Source organism: Martes martes (genome assembly GCF_963455335.1).
Source record: "Martes martes genome assembly, chromosome: 10".
Taxonomy (NCBI): Eukaryota; Metazoa; Chordata; class Mammalia; order Carnivora; family Mustelidae; genus Martes; species Martes martes.
Window position 1 is genome coordinate 8,860,730 of NC_137898.1, and position 19,832 is coordinate 8,880,561.

At 46.7% G+C, this 19,832-nt stretch overlaps 2 protein-coding genes across 2 annotated transcripts; one reads left to right on the forward strand and one right to left on the reverse strand.

Annotated features, from left to right (window-relative positions):
• Positions 1 to 539: 539 nt before the first annotated feature.
• On the reverse strand, positions 540 to 8,540 carry TTC9C (tetratricopeptide repeat domain 9C). The gene is made up of 3 exons (XM_080817063.1): positions 7,563 to 8,540; positions 3,380 to 3,562; positions 540 to 1,397 (listed from the first exon to the last, which is right to left on the reverse strand). The coding sequence occupies exons 1-3, from the start codon at positions 7,798 to 7,800 to the stop codon at positions 1,303 to 1,305; spliced, it is 516 nt and encodes a 171-aa protein (XP_080673189.1). The 5' UTR covers positions 7,801 to 8,540; the 3' UTR covers positions 540 to 1,302.
• Positions 8,541 to 9,189: 649 nt separating this feature from the next.
• Positions 9,190 to 19,704, forward strand: HNRNPUL2 (heterogeneous nuclear ribonucleoprotein U like 2). The gene is made up of 14 exons (XM_080815392.1): positions 9,190 to 10,072; positions 11,995 to 12,130; positions 12,419 to 12,495; positions 12,694 to 12,833; positions 13,136 to 13,226; positions 13,323 to 13,435; positions 13,850 to 14,113; positions 14,296 to 14,418; positions 14,816 to 14,944; positions 15,471 to 15,639; positions 17,302 to 17,502; positions 18,537 to 18,610; positions 18,866 to 18,973; positions 19,089 to 19,704. The coding sequence occupies exons 1-14, from the start codon at positions 9,532 to 9,534 to the stop codon at positions 19,167 to 19,169; spliced, it is 2,247 nt and encodes a 748-aa protein (XP_080671518.1). The 5' UTR covers positions 9,190 to 9,531; the 3' UTR covers positions 19,170 to 19,704.
• Positions 19,705 to 19,832: the final 128 nt, after the last annotated feature.

The following is a 19,832-nucleotide window of genomic DNA, read 5'->3' on the forward strand; positions in this document are numbered from 1 at the left end:
CTTGTGGTTGATGGAGCCTCCTATTGAGATGACCACACCAGATCTGCAGCCTGCACGGATAAAGGTTCTAGAAAGTTCTATGGCATGCTTCAGCACTAGGGAAGGAGAACCCTTTCTTATTATTTCCCTCCTCTGTAAGGAACTGAGCTCTTGCTAAATACGAGGTGACACATGAAGAAAAGATTTATGTTTTTATCCTGTTTTCATGGTATTGTTTCAAGACAACATGGCAATCTATTTTTCCTGTTTTCTTTTCCTTAGAGAAAGGAGCATACTATACATACGCACCTATTAAAAATTAAAATGTTTACTTGGGGTTTTTTGTTTTGTTTTTTTTGGCACAAGGGCTAAAGAACTGTTAAATACTTAAATGCCTGACTCAAGGTTTAAGATAGAAGAGTTTAATGAAAAAATAAATAATTATATTGTATGAATGTTCTGAGTATGAACAATAGCAGAGGCTAGAAATTATTACCAGAAAAAATAGAAACCAGATACTTTCACGGGGGGACAAAGAATCTGAATGTACATGGAATATTAAGAAAAAGGAATTGGTTTAATCAAAATGGTTAATTTCAAATCTTTCCATTTTAAGTCATGTGGGTCCAATTTATTTTTATTTATTTTTTTTTTTATAAATTTTATTTATTTATTTGACACAGAAAGATCACAAGTAGGCAGAGAGGCAGGCAGAGAGAGAGGAGGAAGCAGGCTCCCCGCTGAGCAGAGAGCCCGATGTGGGGCTCGATCCCAGGACCCTGAGATCATGACCTGAGCCGAAGGCAGAGGCTTTAACCCACTGAGCCACCCAGGCGCCCCTGTGGGTCCAATTTATAATTGTTTTCACACAAAAATATGTTTCCCAGTTTGCGGTCTGTGTGACTTTGGCGCTGGCCATCTGAGAAACAGAAAAAACTCTTTTGTCATTCTTTTATCCTTTACTAGCTTTCTCCTCTGTACATGAATACATGTAACAACATCTACCATTAAAATCTGTGCCACAGAGAGGATTAGTCGCACCTATAGGTGACTGTATTCTCAAGGCAAATATCCCCAAGAATCATGTACAGAAAGGTATACAAATACAGATGGATAGACCCGAGAAACAAAGCACAACACAACACAACAACAAAAGAAAACCAGACTGCGTAAGTGCCAAGGAATTTGTGCAGGGCTGGAAACAAAACAGAAATCCACCTGGGTCAGAGAGGTATGGGGTTAATTTCTCTTGCTGAGGCTCAGGTTTCCCCTGGATGGGTCTTTAACTTTCAAGTTCAAGTGGAGGAGCATCTTTCTTCTTTGTTAACCAAACATGCCCAGGTAGAGCTGTCTCTCCTTCTGATGGTAGCTACTGAGTTCCGACTGTGTTAGCTGGAGGTACCGTCGGACGTTGGCATCTTAGGATAGGGCAAAGAAGGCAATTAGAGGCAGTTAGAACACAATCACACTTTGGGGCAGGAAAGGATTGTTCACACACTTCGTTTGTTTGTTTACAACTTTTTCTATAGAATCAGGTATTTCCTTTTTAGCCATGGCCGAAATTAATACATGAGCCCTTTAAAATGTTCAAAGCAAACATACTGATTATAAATACTTAGAGAAAATACCAAGTTACTGTTACTGGCTTCTGCGAGCTAGCATTTGACCCCCCACTTTTGGGATGAGGTTATTTTTACAGAAACAGGTCAGAGACAACCCCAAATGACATTCCGAATGAATGATATAAACCAGGACCGTTACTTCAAATCAAGATTCCAAGTCTTTCAAAGGACTTACTATAGAAGGTAGGTTTGAGGAGGGCCAGATTTCTGAAACTGGAAAGCATCATTTGGGTTTACTTAGTATTAGACTGGAACAGATTTTTTTTTTTTTTTTGGAGGGGTGTGTGTGTGTGTGTGTGTGTGTGTGTGTGTGTAAGTAGCAGAATAAACATATTCTCTGGGAGAATAAGTTTGTTCCGATCTACAAAGTATGCATAGTATTTTTTACTCTCTAGAGCCCAGGAACCTTCCCGTGAAGAAACACTCATGCCGAAGGGTATCAGACTTTAGCTGCTACTTTAACCCTTCTTTGTTGAGGCTTCTTCTCTACCTGTAGTCGTGGGGTTTGTTCTGCCAGTCTTCAGGTCGATTTCTGGGGTATTTAGGATGATTTGATGATTATCTAGTTTGGATTTGTGGGATGAGGTGAGCCTAGGGTCCCCCTACTCCGTTGCCATCCTCCCCTCGACATACTTCTGTTTTTAAAAATCTTTCTAAGATCTGAATATATTATAACTATTCCTTGTAATAGTAAATCTCATTCATTAATACCACTGCGAATTTTTTTTTTAAATTTCCGTACAGGAAGAAAAATCTCTGTACAACCAGGGCTGGCTGGTTGTTAATTTGATTAAGGGAAAGAGTTTGAAGAAAGAGCTGTTGTCACAACTACAGAGACTCTAAAAATGCTTATACGTGGCTGGCAGTTCACTTAATGTACTTGAAGGTAAGAAACACGAACAAATGCGTCATGTTTTAGGTCTTTATTCACACTAGCTTTCCCATTCATTTGTTCTATGATTATTATATTTTATATTTAGATTTTATTTTTAAGTAATCTCTACACTGAACGTGGTGTTCGAACTTACAACCCCAAGATCAAGAGTTAGAGGCTCTACTGACTGAGCCAGCCAAGCGCCTCCCCCTCTCCATCCCTATTCATTCAAACAGTTTTTGCTACATTGTTATGTTTGGGGACCCTCTGCTTCTAACATCTCCTAGCTGCTCTAGGCCAGAATGCAAAACAGGAGACAATTTTCAGTGCTGAGCCACCAGCATAGGAATGAGTCTATAACCCACTTCACGATATCCTTGCTTCGGAAACAAAGAACCAAGTCTCAAATTCTCTCTCAGCAGGCCTGCCCTTTTTCTAGGTCATACCTGGCCTTGCTGAGCTAAAGGATAAAGTGACAGCTAAAGCAAAGGCCAGACTCAGTGGGGGAGCTGGCAGAAATGAGGATCATCAGGGCAATTCACTGGAATCCAGATCCTGTTTTATTTACAACCTCGGAACTGAAACTTGAAAGACAATGCTTATTTAAAATCTCTTTGGGGGAAGGCGGGGGACATTGTAGATATGCCTATTGAAGCATAAATACTTCTAGAGGGTGTACAATACTGCTTTCCCCTGCAGGCAAGAATGCAAGGATAGAAAAAGGCCAGTTTATCAAGCACCTCTTTCTACTTTTTGAATTTTGAACTATGTGAATGTATTATTGCCTGGGCCAAAACATTTAATACAAATGAAAAAGTAAAATAAAATACTCCCCGCTCCCCAGCAGATACCACCGTGGTGCAATCTTATCTGTTCTTACCACTCCCATCCCCTTCTCTCTCACCTTTGGGCTGCCTGTTGACAGCTGCCAGGAGGTACTGCTGAGCCTGGTCGTAGTCCTGCAGATGGAAAAAGGCCACTCCAGCCCGATACAAGGCCTTGGCATTATCAGGTTGTCGTTCCAGGACTTTCTGACTGTATTCTTTCACTCGTTCATAGTTCACTGGCTCCATCTGAAGGAGACAGGCTAACAGGCCCAATGAAAGGAAGACAGAAGAGGGAGGTGGGGCTTACTACACTTAGCTCCACGGGCCAACTGGAGGCAGCACCAGAGGACAATACCAACAGTATTCACTCATCTAAAGCATCTAAGTGTCTATCGGGTGTCAAACATTCTTCTAGACACTGGGGTTGCAACAGCAAACAGAAGCTTTACATACCTTATAAGTGACTTTAATAGCTACCAAATGCTTACAATGTGCCTAGTGCTGGGTTAAGCCCAGTTCTAAAACTGGTGGAACACACTTCGAAAGGTATTTAAAATTCTTCTTCATTGTTTCGCTTCTACCCCAGGCTCTCTGTCTCGAACCTCCATTTCATAACAATTATTGTATTGCAGCTTTTTAATTTTTTTATTTTTATTTTAAAGATTTTATTTATTTATCTGATAGACACCGTGAGAGAGGGAACACAAGCAGGAGGAGTGAGAGAGGGAGAAGCAGGCTTCCCACTGAGCAGGGAGCCTGACTCGGGGCTCAAACCCAGGACCCTGGGATCAGGACCTGAGCCAAGGTCAGACGCTTAACGACTGAACCACCCAGGTGCCCCCATACTGCAGCTTTATAAACAACAGTTGCCATCAATTGTGTGAGGAAATAGCAAGCACTGTGCTTTGGGCTCGATAAGAACATTATCCCGGGGGCGCCTGGGTGGCTCAGTGGGTTAAAGCCTCTGCTTCGGCTCAGGTCATGCTCCCACAGTCCTGGGATCGAGACCTGCATCAGGCTCCCTGCTCAGTGGGGAAGCCTGTTTCTTCCTCTGCCTGCCCCTCTCTATCCCACTCACCCTAACAAATAAATAAAACCTTTAAAAACAAAAACAAAACATTATCTCGTTTAATCTTCTCAACCACTCTGTGAAATTGGTCAGTGTTACTATCTCCATGTAACGGACAAAGAAATCAAGGCTTGGAGAGATAAAAGTAACTTGCCTAAGATCCCACAGCTTCTAGGTAGAATATAAAGTTTGAACCAAGGTCTCTCTGATTCCCAAACCATCTTTCTTTAAGATTGTATTTATTTATCTGACAGAGAGAGACAGGTCATAAGTAGGTGGAGAGGCAGGCAGGGAGAGAAGGGGAAGCAGGTTCCCTGCTGAACAGACAGCCCGATGCGGGTCTCGATCCCAGGACCCTGAGATCATGACCCGAGCCGAGGGCAGAGGCTTAACCTACTGAGCCACCCAGGTGACCCCCAATCCATCTTTTTTGATAATATATTACTTCACTATTACCTTGGTATATATAAGGAGACTTCAAAATACAAATCTGTTTATGAGCCAATGGTCAGCCTTTCTATAATTAAGAAGGGAAATGTGTTCCCTATTTTCATTACCGTAGGAATTAAACACAGTATTATTTAATCGTGGTGCTGAGAAGAAAGGAGAATGGGGCTTCTGAGGACAGTAAAGGGCCCAGGCTTATACCTGCATCCCTTCTACAATACCCCCACCAAGTGGTCATATGGCTTATACTTGACTAATCCATCACGGTAGCTTCATTCATTATTGGGCAACCGGTTATGCATATGTTAGGCAGAGCTAGGAGCAGCAGGAAGAGGAATGAGACAGACATCTTGAAGAGTAAACACCACTTGCATCCCAGACCCCGAGCAGGAAGAGTATACAATAAACAAATGAATTTTTAGAAGCGTTTTTAGGAAAACAGAACTGTGCTACGATAGAGTGGAGGAAGTCAGAGTGATGCTTGATTATACAAGGCTTCTCGGGGAAAGTGACTTTTGAACTAGGATCTGAATGACCAGGATCACTCAAGGGACAGGGCATTCTAGCCTAGAGAGAGAAGAAATCCTACAAAACTAGAAGGTAGAAATAAATAGGCTTTGCAAGTTCAGTGCATGGAGGAGCCAGACCATGTCTGGCCCTACAGGCGAGGATCAGAGTTTGGGTTTTTTCCTAAGTGTAATGAGATACCAATGGAGGATTTTCGGCAGTGACACGATCTCATTTTCTTACCGGCAAAATGGGGATAATCACAAATACCTGGCAGAATTTTTATGAAGATGAAAAATATTGTAAGTAAACTGGTGTGACAGGCATTCGATGAGCAGAAATGGTTAATTGAGTAAGTCTTTACGGAGCATTTCCCAAGCACCTCCAAGCAGAGGCTCTATGGATGGCTAAGCCACAGTCTTTGCCTTTGGGTCCATCGACAAAGTGAAAATATTGGCTGACCACTCTCTTTAAAAGTAAACGTTCCATGTCTATGGTACTCACTGTCCCCATTCTCTGCTTCATTCCTTTCCCCAGCGCTTACCATCACCTCATATATTATGTATGTTACCTCCTTATTTGAATATATGTTCCACGAGAGCAGCTTTTTTTTAAAGATTTAATTAATTTATTTGACAAGCAGAGATCACAAGTAGGCAGAGAGGCAGGCAGAGAGAGAGAGAGGGAAGCAGGTTCCCCACTGAGCAGAGAACCCCATGCGGGACTCGATCCCAGGACCCCGAGATCATGACCTGAGCCGAAGGCAGCGGCTTAACCCACTGAGCCACCCAGGCGCCCAAGAGCAGCTCTTTTTATCTGTCTCATTATCCTCCCATAACCTTGCTACCAAATAAATGTTGAATTGAATGACTTGAAACATTAGCTACTATAATTACTATTATTGGCACTTGAGCCTAATAATTGCTCTAGACACACACTCTAACAAAGCTAGATTTTCATCAAATCATAAGTGAAAACTATTGTAGTGAAAAAAATCACCTTTAAATAACAGTCATGAAGTATAAAAATTAATCCTAATAATTTCTATGGCCTCGGCTGGGACCATTAGAATGCTTTAATATATTTCAAAATAATTTCATTAGCACTATGATTATGTTGCCTGCCATAGAACAGACCTGAGAAGTTTATTTTCTTTTCACAGATTAATCTTAGTGATACTAACTCTGCCATCTGTTTCTTCATCCAAGGCCATATGGAGATGGATGACACTAGTTATCCCAGAGCTGATTTTTTTTTTTTAAATATTCAGAAAGAGAGAGAGAGAGAGAGAGCACATAGCAAAGGGAGAGGGAGAAACAGGTTCCCCGCCGAGCAGAGAAAGCCCAACTCAAGGCTTGATCCCAAGACCCCCGGGTCACAACCTGAGCTGAAGGCAAATGTCCAACCAACTGAGCCACCCAGGTGACTCGCTGATTTTTTTTTTGGGAAAGATTTTATTTATTTGAGAGAAAGAGAATGAGTGGGGGGAGGGGCAGAGAGAGACGCAGACTCCAGCTGAGCAGAATCCCAGTTAGGCCCCTAGGATCAAGACCTGAGGTGAGGGGCGCCTGGGTGGCTCAGTGGGTTAAAGCCTCTGCCTTGGGCTTGGGTCACGATTCCAGGGTCGGGCTCTCTGCTCAGCAGGGAGCCTGCTTCTTCTCCTCTCTCCTCTCTCTCTGCCTGCCTCTCTGCCTACTTGTGATCTCTGTCAAATAAATAAATAAAATCTTAAAAAGAAAAAAAAAAAGACCTGAGGTGAAGGCAGATGCTTAACAGACTGAGCCACCCAGGTGCCCCCAAGAGCTGATTTATAGGAAGGAGGAAAACGTGGAAAAGTCCAAAACATCTAATAATGACTGACACCACAGGTAAAGCAAGTGGTTTCTTCCTATATTTTACGTAATAAAGAAACAATGCCATAAACATAAGTTCAGTGTTTTTTCCAGAGCGTGCAAAATTCCCTAAATCTAACAGCATCCCCTAGGAATCTGTTAGAAACACCCCCCACCCCACATTACACCTCAGACCCACTAAATTGGAATCTCTGGGGGGTGGGGCTCAGTTAACAAACTCTCCAGGTGAAGTTTGAGAAGCAGGGAGCCCTAGAGATTGGAAATACATTTCAATTCATGGCAGAATAATTACATGACAGAAGAGCACGTCTGTGTTTTCCCCAATGTTCACAGATTTTCACGTGCCTGCCTGATACTGTACCCGCCCTTTAGCTCTGTTCTTACCAGCTAGATTGTTGTAGCAGTCTGTCTGCGTGGTCTGCAGTATGTTCTCCTGCTCAGGTGTGAGGGCCGGGCCCTGAGGTCCTAGATTGGGTATCGGGGAGGGCAGATTTGGATCCAGACCCCGCAGCTGAAGCAGAGCTCGATGGTACCTACTTACAGCATCTCGGTACTTCCCTTCTCGGTAACGCTGGTTCCCTTTCTCCTTGTACAGCTGAGCCTCCTGCAGGCGCTTCTCCATAACTCTGCCTCCCAGAGCTCTTGCGGAATTGGGAAGTGAAAGAGCAACTGAAGCTCTGGAGACAGGAGCGAATAACTGATTTAGCCGAATTAAGAAGGCAGGAAATTACCCTTCTCCAGGACGCCCCCCCCAGGGGATGAGTTTCGCTTGTTTCTTCTACAGCCCCTTCCTCTCTACTCTGCAGTATTTTTCGATCTCTAGACGTACAGGAGTAATCAGGGAGAGGATGTGGGAATAGCAAAGCCAGAGACTAAGTGATTTCTTAAAGAGACTGCGGGGTGGACAGGCCCTCCCGGAAAATCAGAGGCCGTCCCAAGGAACTGTGGCAAGCGTGGGAATGCCGGCGGATTTTGCTTCCTCCTTTTTGTTTGGACACACCTCCCTGACCCGGAAGTGGAAGGGAATAGGCGGGGAGAACTGCTGAAAGAGAGCTACAGGGCTGGCCGCCACCCTGGCTCTTTATTTGCACGTATTCCACAAGCATTTGTTTCTATCTGCGTCAGAAGCTGGGAACCGAGCTGAATGCGTTCCGTGCACCCAAACCACAGGCATAAACTGACGCGGCAGCACAGCAGCTCAGTGGCAAGTCCCCCAAGCCCCACGGGCAACCGCTCGCCCTCTGCAAACGCCCAGGCACGGAAGTCTCCTCCTCGGCTTCGGTTTACGGGCGGAAGCACCTACAGTACCGGGGCCAGAGTCCCGACAGTTTGGTGTCTAAACGGCAGCGCGCATTGCGCCACGCCGTCCAATCACAAGCGGCCTCGAAAAAGTAATCCCGCAGAAATGACCCCGCCTCTCCAGTCCCTTGCGGCTCAACCGGGGGCTGGAAGGGGGAAATCTCCCGGCAGCTTCGCCAATTGGAAGAATCCGGATGATCACGCACGACCAATCAGAATTGCAGAATTCGATTCAAGTTGGCCAATAAGAAAGCTAACAGGCGAGGTCCGAGCGTGTGTTGCTGGGTAGAGAACTTGAAGGATTTAGAGAAGAGGGCCAGGGGGTCACAGTGTATTCCTTGGTTTGGGGCAGCCCTTTGTGTACTAAACAGAAAGACAATTGTTAGTAGGCTTTCAAGTTGCAACAGCTTCCCTCCTGGCTTTTTTTTTTTCCTTCTCAAGAAGCTGCCGCACGTATAGATAGTAGGGAAGAAAGACTAGCAAGCCCTAAGACGACAGCACGATCGGAAACCAGCCGGGAGTGAGGGTGGTGACGGGGTGGGAGGGGCGTGTGGGAAGGGAGCTCCCGGCGGCTGCGCAGAGCCCGCGGCTGGAAGTACGGGAAGGCGGGCGCGCACACCCCTCCGTGCTACGAGGCACTTGAACCGCAGCCAGTCCCCGGCTCCGGCTCCGGTGCGGCTGCGCGGTGAAACCGCTGGTGGCGATTGGCCGAGGGGTGAGAGGGGGCGGGAGGTAAGGGGAGGGAAGTCCGTCGTCCTCGGCGCGCCCGCCCGCGGCAGGGGAACCGAAGGGCTGTAAGGGAAGCAGGGCCCCGCTGCGTTGTTTGGGGCTCCGTGAGCCGAAAGGGGGAGGGGAGCAGTAGGGAGAAACAAACGCTACGTAGCGGAGGCTGCGCGCGGCCTTCGCTGCCTGCGTGCGTACGTGCGTGCGCTCGCTCGCGCGGGCTCAGTGCTGGCGCGTGAGGCGGAGGCGGGCGGCGGCGGCGCCTGCGCGGTCGGGCTCGGTCGACGGTTCGCAGGGGAGGAGGCGGCGGGAGGCGGAGGAGGCGGCGGCGATGGAGGTGAAGCGGCTGAAAGTGACCGAGCTGCGGTCGGAGCTGCAGCGGCGGGGCCTGGACTCGCGCGGCCTCAAGGTGGATCTGGCGCAGCGGCTGCAGGAGGCGCTGGACGCCGAGATGCTCGAGGACGAGGCCGGCGGTGGCGGGGCCGGGCCCGGCGGGGCCTGCAAGGCGGAGCCTCGGCCTGTAGCCGCGTCGGGCGGTGGCCCGGGCGGGGACGAGGAGGACGACGAAGAAGAGGAGGAGGAGGACGAGGAGGCGCTGCTTGAGGACGAGGACGAAGAGCCACCCCCTGCCCAGGTCTCGGGCCAGGCCGCGCAGCCGCCGCCGGAGCCCCCGGAGGCGGCAGCCATGGAGGCCGCGGCCGAGCCTGATGCTTCCGAGAAGCCGGCGGAGGAGTCCACGGCGGGGTCAGGTGGGGTAAATGGTGGCGAAGAGCAGGGCACCGGCAAGGGGGAGGAAGACGAGCCGGAGGAGCGGAGCGGGGACGAGACGCCGGGATCCGAGGCGCCGGGTGACAAGGCCGCAGAGGAACAGGGTGAGGAGCTGGCAGCGGAGCCCGGCTCCAAACTGCCCCCGACCCAGCACCCAGCCGTGCACCGCGGGGTCCGATTCCCTGTTCTCACTTGCCTGAAAGCGCAAGATTCCTATCGCCTTCTGGTGGGACTCCCCAGGGGAGGTGGTGGTTTTCATTCTCTACCCACCTTTCTGGGGGGTTTGGCTGCCTCTGGCGGCCCTGCTCTCTGCAGGAGGGAGGTTCCTGCCTAACTTGGTTCCTGGATGGAAGTGAGCGATTTTGCATGCGAACTGCTTGTGAGCTACCTGTGGAGCAGCTTCCCGCGGTACTGGTTATCTTTTCCTAAAGCGGGAATGCGCTTAGAAATTGGCGATTACGCGGACAGTCAGACCGCACTATTGGGAGGCTTTGGCCTTTGGGTTACCTGACTATTGATATTTCCGCCTTAAAAATATTAAGCAATAAGCCAAGTTCGCCAAAGTTCGCCCCATCACTTTGCTGGAGCTGGAGCCACACAGTGAATCTGGAAGTCTAACCTTGCTCCTGCTTTAGCAGCCAGTGGTGTGAGGGTGTGGAGTTTAATAGTTAACTAGTGAAGCGAAGGTCTTAATCTAGTGCGTTTGGAACTGACCAACCCCCTCGTAGAGGTTTTATCTTGCCTGAATTCTTATGATTAAATTTTAATCTTCCCACTGAGTCCGTGGATGGGCAAATTTGGGGATTTGCTGTATACTTGGTCAGCCTTTTACATTTTAGGTCCCTGACTTCCTGAATTGAAAAGATTGAGGTGTTAGTGGCTCCATTTGAGTAACCTCGGAAGAGAATGTGTAGAGTCGCCCCAGGGAGTTAGTGACCTTTCTTCTTTTGAAGTGGTTGGATGGTGAGAGCTGATCCATACCTGTCTGTCAGAGTAGGTAGGAAAGCTAGAGCTGCTTCCAAGTCTTACTATGAAGTGGGTTGCCTTAGTTTTTATAACAGATTTTTTAAAGCTGCTATTAGTAATCATGGTATAATTGGAACCCATTCTAAGACAGTCACATGCGACTTGCAGATTGTTTGTTCTATGTCCTGGAACAAAAATCCCATTACATAACCTTTGACATAACGTGTATCCCAAATAGCAGGTAAAAAAGGTTGAGGGATAAAGGACTGCTTTAAAGAAATTATTATTAAATATATTTGTGTTGCAAACTACCGAAGTCTAAGGAAAAATTCCAGGTTTTTTCCCCACCTCTGGCAGAGAATGTTACTAAATATGTGACAACACCTTTCTGCCCCAAATTATGTGCAGTAAAGATGCAGTATTATTTATGGGTCTCTTGTGACTTAATAATGGTTTGCTCTTGGCAACTTTCAGTAAAAACGCATGGTAAAAATACAGCTGTGTATATGCACCTGAGTCTGTTTGCTGTATAAGTAAAAGCTGTGAATGGCTGTGCATTCTAAGCTAGAAAGGCAAACTCTTTAAAACACACACTCACACTGAGGCATCTATATCATGAAGCTGTGGAAGAGTGTTGGAAAATGTGTATTAACTGTCTCGCTTATATCCAAATCTAACAATCAAGAATCAAAATTAAATTAACCTACGAAGTTTTTTGAAAGACTTAGGGGATTTTTAAAGATGTCATATTGGTGGGAAAATCTGCAAGTTTGACCTGATTTAAGCAGATAAATTTAGAATGCAAAAATTGTCCAATTTTTATCTACTGCTTGACTCTAATTAGCCCATAATGTCCGTCTCTTCTTTTTTCTAAGATAAAATACTATCCAATGACAGGAGGATGATCTTTAGAAATAAAACATTCTGTGGATGCAGTGGGGAATAACCTGGCTATTCTAATTAGATGGATTCTCAGCTCCTCCTTTAGTTGCTATTGGTTCTGAGCTTATTCTACATTCCAAAATGAAAACTGCTGATTTTCTTTCCCTCCTTTTTGTAGGAGATGACCAAGATAGTGAAAAGTCAAAACCAGCAGGCTCAGATGGTGAGCGGCGGGGGGTAAAGAGACAGCGGGATGAGAAGGATGAACATGGCCGAGCTTACTATGAATTCCGAGAGGAGGCTTACCACAGCCGGTGAGGGAAACAGTCCCTTTCGTTGAAAGGAGTGTCTGCTCTGATTTTGGTATACCTGATGTTGATTGGAGAGTTTGGAAAGAGGGGTGGATTAAAAATGGAATAGGTTTTTATAGGCATAAGTATTAGATTGGATCTGCTCTGAAAGCTCCTGTTGTTGTTTTCTCATTTGTTGAAAGCAGCTGTCTCCTGGAATTTTATATTCACTGATAGTTTAAAACATTTTACAGACACTCCTCAAAGAAGAGGGGTTTGGATACACCATTTGCTTTTCTCTCCTACCTACAGCTCAAAGTCTCCACCACCCCCCGAAGAAGAGGCAAAAGATGAGGAGGAGGATCAGACTCTTGTGAACCTGGACACGTGTATGTATAAGGCAGAAGGTTGGGGTTTTCAACCAGTCATGTGTGATTTGGGATATTAAAATTTCATGGCCTGCAATTTTTAAGAGACTTATCAGTGGGAGACTTTGTATCCATTCTTGACAACTAGGTGTATTTGTGTTCTGTTGATGGCTTTCAAGTGTTGAGCTTTGGAATAAACAGATTCCTTCTTTCTAACAGATACCTCGGATCTCCATTTTCAAGTGAGCAAAGACCGCTATGGAGGGCAGCCGCTTTTCTCAGAGAAGTTCCCCACCCTTTGGTCTGGGGCAAGGAGTACTTACGGCGTGACAAAGGGGAAAGTCTGCTTTGAGGCCAAGGTAGTATGTGGAGCTCATTAAGACCATTCATTTATTAAATTAGTCATTAAACTATGTATTCAGTTCTTGCTCACCAGTATTGTATTAATGCAGTAAAAGGCACTACGTTTTAATGATAACTTTATCTCCAATAACCAAGAAATTGATCTCTCTGGCTTTGGTTTAAGTTCGTTGACAGCTGTTATTCTGATGTTGAGTTGTGATAGTAGTTTTCAGTTCATATAAAAGTCTTGTCTTTCTAACTCAGACTTTGCTCCTGAATTGGTCAGAGTATCTGAGAGTTCCTTTTCTGACTTGACCAGGTAACCCAGAATCTCCCAATGAAAGAAGGCTGCACAGAGGTTTCTCTCCTTCGAGTTGGATGGTCTGTTGATTTTTCCCATCCACAGCTTGGTAATGTTATTTTTAACTTAATCGTTGTGTTTGCTGCTGTGTTGCTTACTCCATAGGAAATTTGGGTGTAGCTAACTAATTTGTTCACTGTTCTAGGTGAGGATGAATTCTCTTATGGTTTCGATGGACGAGGACTCAAGGCAGAGAATGGGCAGTTTGAAGAATTTGGCCAGACCTTCGGGGAGAATGATGTCATTGGCTGCTTTGCTGTAAGTGCTCCTAAAAGTTGTGGATACATAGCAAGGAGTGGATAGAGGGCACTGAGTATTCAGTTTGCTTCCTTTCCCCCCCCCCCCAAGTAGGCTCCATGCTAGGCGGGAGCCTGCTTCCTTTGCTTTATTGTCAGATTTCTGAAAGCAGGTAAAGTCTGGAATGTATCAGTGAGTTCAGTGTGGAGCTTGAACTCATGACTGAGATTAGGATCTGAGCTAAGAGTCGGACGCTCAACCCACTCAGCTACCCAGGTGCCCCTCAGTTTGCTTCCTGTCAGGTCTTGTCTTCTGTGCATTTGATGCATTGTTTGCTTAGTTGTGTTCAGCAGTCTGAGTTTTAAAAAAATATTGTAAGATGTAATCAGTCTCAAACCCTAAGGTCACAAATGCTCTTGTTTGTTGTCATTGTAGAATTTTGAGGCTGAAGAAGTAGAACTTTCCTTTTCCAAGAACGGAGAAGACCTAGGTGTGGCGTTCCGGATCAACAAGGAGTCCCTGGCAGAACGGGCCCTCCTACCCCATGTCCTCTGCAAAAATTGTGTTGTAGAATTAAACTTTGGTCAGAAGGAGGAGCCCTTCTTCCCACCACCGGAAGAGTTTGTGTTCATTCATGCTGTGCCTGTTGAGGAGCGGGTGCGCACCGCTGTCCCTCCCAAGACCATAGAGGAGTGTGAGGTATGCCAGACAACGCACAGAAATGTTCGTACGTGTGCTTTGGAACAGTTGGTCTTATGGCTTCTCATAAAGCTGCTGCTTAAAGCTCCACTGAGCTGGGGCAGATGATGATCTTAAATCGGGCTTTGTAAACATGACCCTCCGTCGCTTTTCATGATATTCCTGGTTCTGTTTACTTACAGGTGATTCTGATGGTAGGACTGCCTGGATCTGGAAAGACCCAGTGGGCACTGAAATACGCAAAAGAAAACCCCGAGAAAAGATACAATGTCCTGGGAGCTGAAACTGTGCTCAATCAAATGAGGGTGAGTTGCTCTGGGAGGATAGCCATGGTATTTGCTTTGGAGGCCCCCAAGAAATGCCTATAACCTTTTCCTGATGGAGTTGGGTCTTTTAAGTGTCTAAGAACAGGATCCCACAAATAGAGAAATGAATTCTCAACATATATTTAAAGTAGTTTTTTTTCTGTTTGCTGTGTTGTCAGATTTCTGAAAGCAGGTGAAATCTGGACTATATCCAGATCAAGACTGGAAGTGACTCTTAGAAAATGGACAACATACATTCACAGCATTGAGGAATAGCAGTGAACTGCCGTGATAGCTTTGGTGGCATTTAGAGAGATGGCCTTTACCAATGACTCTTGGGTTTTAACTTGCTGCATAACTTCTTGTGTTTCTCTTCACTTCCCCTCGAACTCACCAGATGAAGGGGCTCGAGGAGCCAGAGATGGACCCTAAAAGCAGAGACCTTTTAGTTCAGCAAGCCTCCCAGTGCCTTAGTAAGCTGGTCCAGATTGCTTCCCGGACAAAGAGGAACTTCATTCTTGATCAGGTATTCTTCAGACATTGGCGGGGGGTGGGGGTGGGGACAAAAACAAAAAACCTGGGGCACCTGGTTTTTTATCTGATAGAATTGCCTACAGTCCCAAGTGGGGTGCATATGTAGAGGGAGACTGAATTAACGATCAGAACCAGGTTACGTAATTATGACCGAGCTGTTATATTGTGGCCCTAATGTTCTTTGAACTCAGAGATGCCTTCTATGAGTGTTTTTACCAGAGAGTAGGGACCCAGACTATAAACACGTAATAGAGGTAATGGGAAGAGCTTGTTTGGATTCCTGGCTCCGCCACTTACTAGGTTTATGACTTCAGACAAGTCTTATTCTCTGAGTCTCAAATTTTCTGATGTGCAAAACTGGATAATATCTGTTAGGTAGAATTTGAAGAATTAGAGGAAATTGTGTCTGTAAGACCCCTAATCTTTTGCTTCACTTGGAAGAGATTCTGCATAAGTGTTTTGGTTGCATATGAGTGGTAATTTTTATTCCTAAAACCTGTTATCCTTCCTGTCCATAGTGTAATGTGTACAACTCTGGCCAACGGCGGAAGCTGTTGCTGTTCAAGACTTTCTCTCGGAAAGTGGTGGTGGTTGTTCCTAATGAGGAAGATTGGAAGAAGAGGCTGGAGTTGAGGAAGGAAGTGGAGGGAGATGATGTGCCTGAGTCTATAATGCTGGAGATGAAAGGTGGGCTAACATGATACAAGTTAGGGAGCCTGTCCTTGGTCAGTGCACACCTTTTCAGGGCCTCTTAGCGCCTCTTAGCATCTGGAGTACTTCTCCACATTTAAAGAGTAAATCTGGGGGTGCTGGGCTGGCTCAGTCAGTAGAGCATATAATTCTTGATCTCAGTGTCATGAGTTCAAGCTCGGGTTGGGCATAGAGCTTACTTTAACAAAGGGGGGCGTGTATAAATCTGGAGAGTAAATGAATGGGTTTGAGCATTTATAGCTGGATGAATGAGGAAGTGACTGAAGAGAGGCAGTAACTCCTGGAATCAGTCATTCCAGAGAGGATACAAAAAGGGAGGTAGTGATAGACCACCACTCAAAGCAGAGGCTTTGCTGAGTCAGTTACTCATTTAGTAAAAGCTTCAGGGGTGTTTACTGTTTGTTAGTACTATCCTAGGCGTAGAGAGTAAATAGCCAGTGAGACGAGGCTTTGCCTTCATTGAATTTATGTTCTAGAGGGGGGAGGTTATTACGGTTCAAATGAAACTATGGTGTTTGGTGTGAACAGTCTCATCGGTATACCTTGCTTTCTAGTGTCACATTGGGATTGTTCTTTCGTTTTGGTTTTTGGTATGTGCCTGCAATTTTTAATGCAGTACAGAACCTTAGAGCATCATCTCCATCTTGACTGATCCCACTTGCGGTCGTTCTCTTGAGAGTGATTTTTTTTCCCCCCTGTTGGCTGCCTTCACCTTCTGGCATCCCACCTGCCTTATCGGCTACTGGCTCTTTGAATTGTGGTAATGCCCAGACCCGGGAGCTGATGACAAACCTAAGAGCCGGACGCTCTGAGTTAACTCAGAATGAACTCTGCCAGTCCATACCTGGTACTCAGACACTTGGAGGAATTTAGTTCAGAGAGCTAACTGGATTCCTCTGAGAATCAAGAGATCCCCATTGAGCTGAATTCCGCTGAGACCCAGCCTCATGTGCTGGCCCATCGCGCAGATGGTAAATGAGCTCCCTTGTACCCTTGTTTCCTATGCTCATTTAGATGAGTAAGTGCATTTTGGTTTGGGTCAGCTTCTCACAGAGTCGCTCTTAAAAGTGGATTTCTCAGCATCTTACCAACACCAAAGCTTTCTCAGGTATTTTTAGCCTCTGGCTACCTGCCTCTGTCCTGATAAGAGACTTTAACCCAATTCACTGTTAATTTATTATGGATCACTGGAGAACTTGTAAATCGACTTTGCAGGTAGCCTCTGGCCTGGGGCTGATACAATTTAGGGAAAAACTTCCAGTAGGGCAAGTGCATCATTCAGTTAAATGTAAGTGGGGATGGGGGCGCCTGGGTGACTCAGTGGGTTAAAGCCTCTGCCTTCGGCTCAGGTCATGATCCCAGGGTCCTGGGATCAAGCCCCACATCAGGCTCTCTGCTCAGCAGTGAGCCTGCTTCCCTTCCTCTCTCTCTGCCTGCCTCTCTGCCTACCTGTGATCTCTGTCTGTCAAATTAAATAAAATCTTTAAAAAAAAAAAAATGTAAGTGGGGATGAACCCAGCACCTTTGTGGGCATGGGTAGACGAGGCTTAGAAAATCCCGTTCCTCCTCTAGTGGGCTTTTCAAGGTGAGATCTTGCGCATATATGCACTTTTCAGAGCTTCTCTTTTCCTCTTACAGCCAACTTCTCTCTGCCTGAGAAATGCGACTATATGGATGAGGTGACATACGGCGAGCTGGAGAAGGAGGAAGCTCAGCCCATTGTCACTAAGTACAAGGAGGAGGCCAGGAAGCTGCTGCCCCCCTCCGAGAAGAGGACAAACCGCCGAAACAATCGAAACAAGCGCAACCGGCAGAACCGAAGCCGCGGCCAAGGCTATGGTGAGTCCCGGGGCCCTGCCAGCCTCCCTGCCTTGGTGCGGCGTCATCGCTGCGCACAGCAGGAGCCACGGTAGAGGCAAGGACAGCCGGTCAAATGTAGGTGATAAGGAAGTACCTTCTTTATGGAGCTCGTTCTTCCTGTGTCCTCCACCCCCCGCCCCATCTTCTTAGGCTTTTCCCACAATCCTTCGTTCTTTTGCAACAGAAATGTTTTTTCCTTGAAAAGCAGTGTTTGAGCTTTTCTATCCCATTTCAGTTTTACATACAAGTGCCCCGCTTGCTTCCTGCTCACTGTGGCAGTAGAGCTCCAGGAGGAGTGCAGTGAGATGGGACTCTCAGCCTAAAGTTTCTTGCTGCTTTGTCTGTTGGATCAACCCAGCTGTGTAGACAGAAAGTGAATGCGTTATTCGGTAATTTTGGGGGGGGGGGGTTACGAAGTAAGTTAGGCTAGTGATAGAATTAATTTTCCTCCTGAATGTCTTGTCAGTGAGCCCCATAGTGTGCGTTCACTGCCCTCTAATAATGTGTGTGTGTGTATGTGTGTGTGTGTGTGTGTAAGTCAACAAAATTTTTGAGTGTCTGCTGTGTGCTAGGCAGTGGGAATACCAGCTTCTTACCCTAGACGAGCTTACTAGTTAGACTTTGTGTCATTGGCGTGGAATAACGGGTCTGGGTTATAGGATATCTGGGGTCCCTTCCAAGACTGAAAGTCTGTGATCCTATGAATGGCAGATTTTATTCCTATTCCTAACTCTGCCATCTATCCTTTTGCCATCTTAGATGTTTTGCAGGAATTGGGGAGCTCCAAAAGCAAGGTGGCTTGGTTTTCTTGTGTCTCTATTCCTCTGCCCTCCCCCTTCAGATTCTTGAAAAAGCTCCTGGCTGGTGTTTTAATTACCATTGTGTAAGCCTGACAGAAGCAGGCTTCCTACTCCCCCAGAATTGCCTTTGGCTCCAACTTTTTGATTTCCACTCAGACGTGGAGCCAGGACCCCATGCCAGCTGTCTGAGCACGCTCTCCATTTCTCTTCCAGTGGGCGGGCAGCGCCGAGGCTACGACAACCGGGCCTACGGGCAGCAGTACTGGGGGCAGTCTGGAAACAGAGGGGTGAGTGCAGCTCTCCTTCTGCTCCTCCCTCTGGGTCGTGATGGCCATTCCTATTAGCTTGGGGGAGCAGAGCGGTTTGGGCTGTTTCCTCAGGGCTTAGGGTTTTGCCCATTTAATGTGTTCCTCTGGAAGAATTTATTCTGGGAAGCTTAAGCCTGTTGATCATATCAAGCTATGACGTGTGTCTCGTTTAAAATGGGATGGCAGCGGATCGTGATGCCGACAACCCGTAAATCTCCGCTCCTCCTTTCTCAGGGTTACCGTAACTTCTACGATCGATACAGGGGAGACTATGATCGATTCTACGGGCGAGATTATGAGTACAACAGATACAGAGACTATTACAGACAGTACAGTCGGGATGTGAGTATCTTCGGGGAGAGCGAGGGGGGGTGGCAGGACTAGAGGAATGAGCATCATGCCTCTCCGTCCTCCGCCAGCTGTGGCGCCCAGTGACGGGGTTTCCCCTCTCTTCTAGTGGCAGAATTACTACTACCACCACCCCCAGGACAGAGACCGATACTACAGGAACTACTACGGTTACCAAGGGTATCGGTGAAGCCCCTGTCATTCTCGCCTGTCAGCCGTGAAGCTGAATCTCTAGGGGTGCCAGGCACCCCCCAAAACACAACCAAGGAAAACAGGGGCTGTTCGGGTGGGGCTGAGCTGCCGGGGAGGGGCGGTGGGGGGGGAGGGTGCGCAAGCAGGGGCAGGGGAGGGGGGAGGTGGAAACAACAAAACTGTACATTTTTTTTAAAAGTTTGTTGAAAAGAATATTGTCTTATTCTATAAAACATTTCAAACCTAGTTAGATATTTGTAATCAAAAAACATTTGCGCAGAAAGCAGCACTTAGGGCTGCCTGTCCTGTATCCTGCAGTTCAGACAGGAAAAGAACTGAAAATGTCACCCTTCTGACATTCTAAGGCAGCTGGACTGGCAGCCGAGGAAGGGAGAGTGATGAGGAGGTGCGGAGAGGGTGGGCACGCATGTGAGCGCACTCTCTCCAGAGCAGGCAGGAGTGGGGACAGAGGGAGAGCTTGTGACTGGGGCAGTGAAAATAAACGATTGGCTCTTATCAATCACTTGCACCAACTAACCGTTTGTATTTTCTTTACCGACCTTTCCCTCTTGGGATATCTGGTCTGGTGGGCTGGGAGGCCAAAGTGTCCCTGTCTCCACTTTCCCAGGCCTCGTGCCGTTGGGCGGAGGCACAGAGACTG

Excerpts from the sequence above, each read along its gene's own strand:
- TTC9C (XM_080817063.1), bottom strand. The coding sequence starts at position 7,800 with ATGGAGAAGCGCCTGCAGGAGGCTCAGCTGTACAAGGAGAAAGGGAAC. Across the intron at positions 3,563-7,562 it reads CTGCTACAACAATCTAGCTG|CCTGTCTCCTTCAGATGGAG; the intron begins GTAAGAACAGAG and ends TGGGCCTGTTAG. Across the intron at positions 1,398-3,379 it reads TGTCAACAGGCAGCCCAAAG|ATGCCAACGTCCGACGGTAC; the intron begins GTGAGAGAGAAG and ends CCCTATCCTAAG.
- HNRNPUL2 (XM_080815392.1), top strand. The coding sequence starts at position 9,532 with ATGGAGGTGAAGCGGCTGAAAGTGACCGAGCTGCGGTCGGAGCTGCAG. Across the intron at positions 17,503-18,536 it reads AAGCCGCGGCCAAGGCTATG|TGGGCGGGCAGCGCCGAGGC; the intron begins GTGAGTCCCGGG and ends TTTCTCTTCCAG. Across the intron at positions 18,974-19,088 it reads ACAGACAGTACAGTCGGGAT|TGGCAGAATTACTACTACCA; the intron begins GTGAGTATCTTC and ends CCTCTCTTCTAG.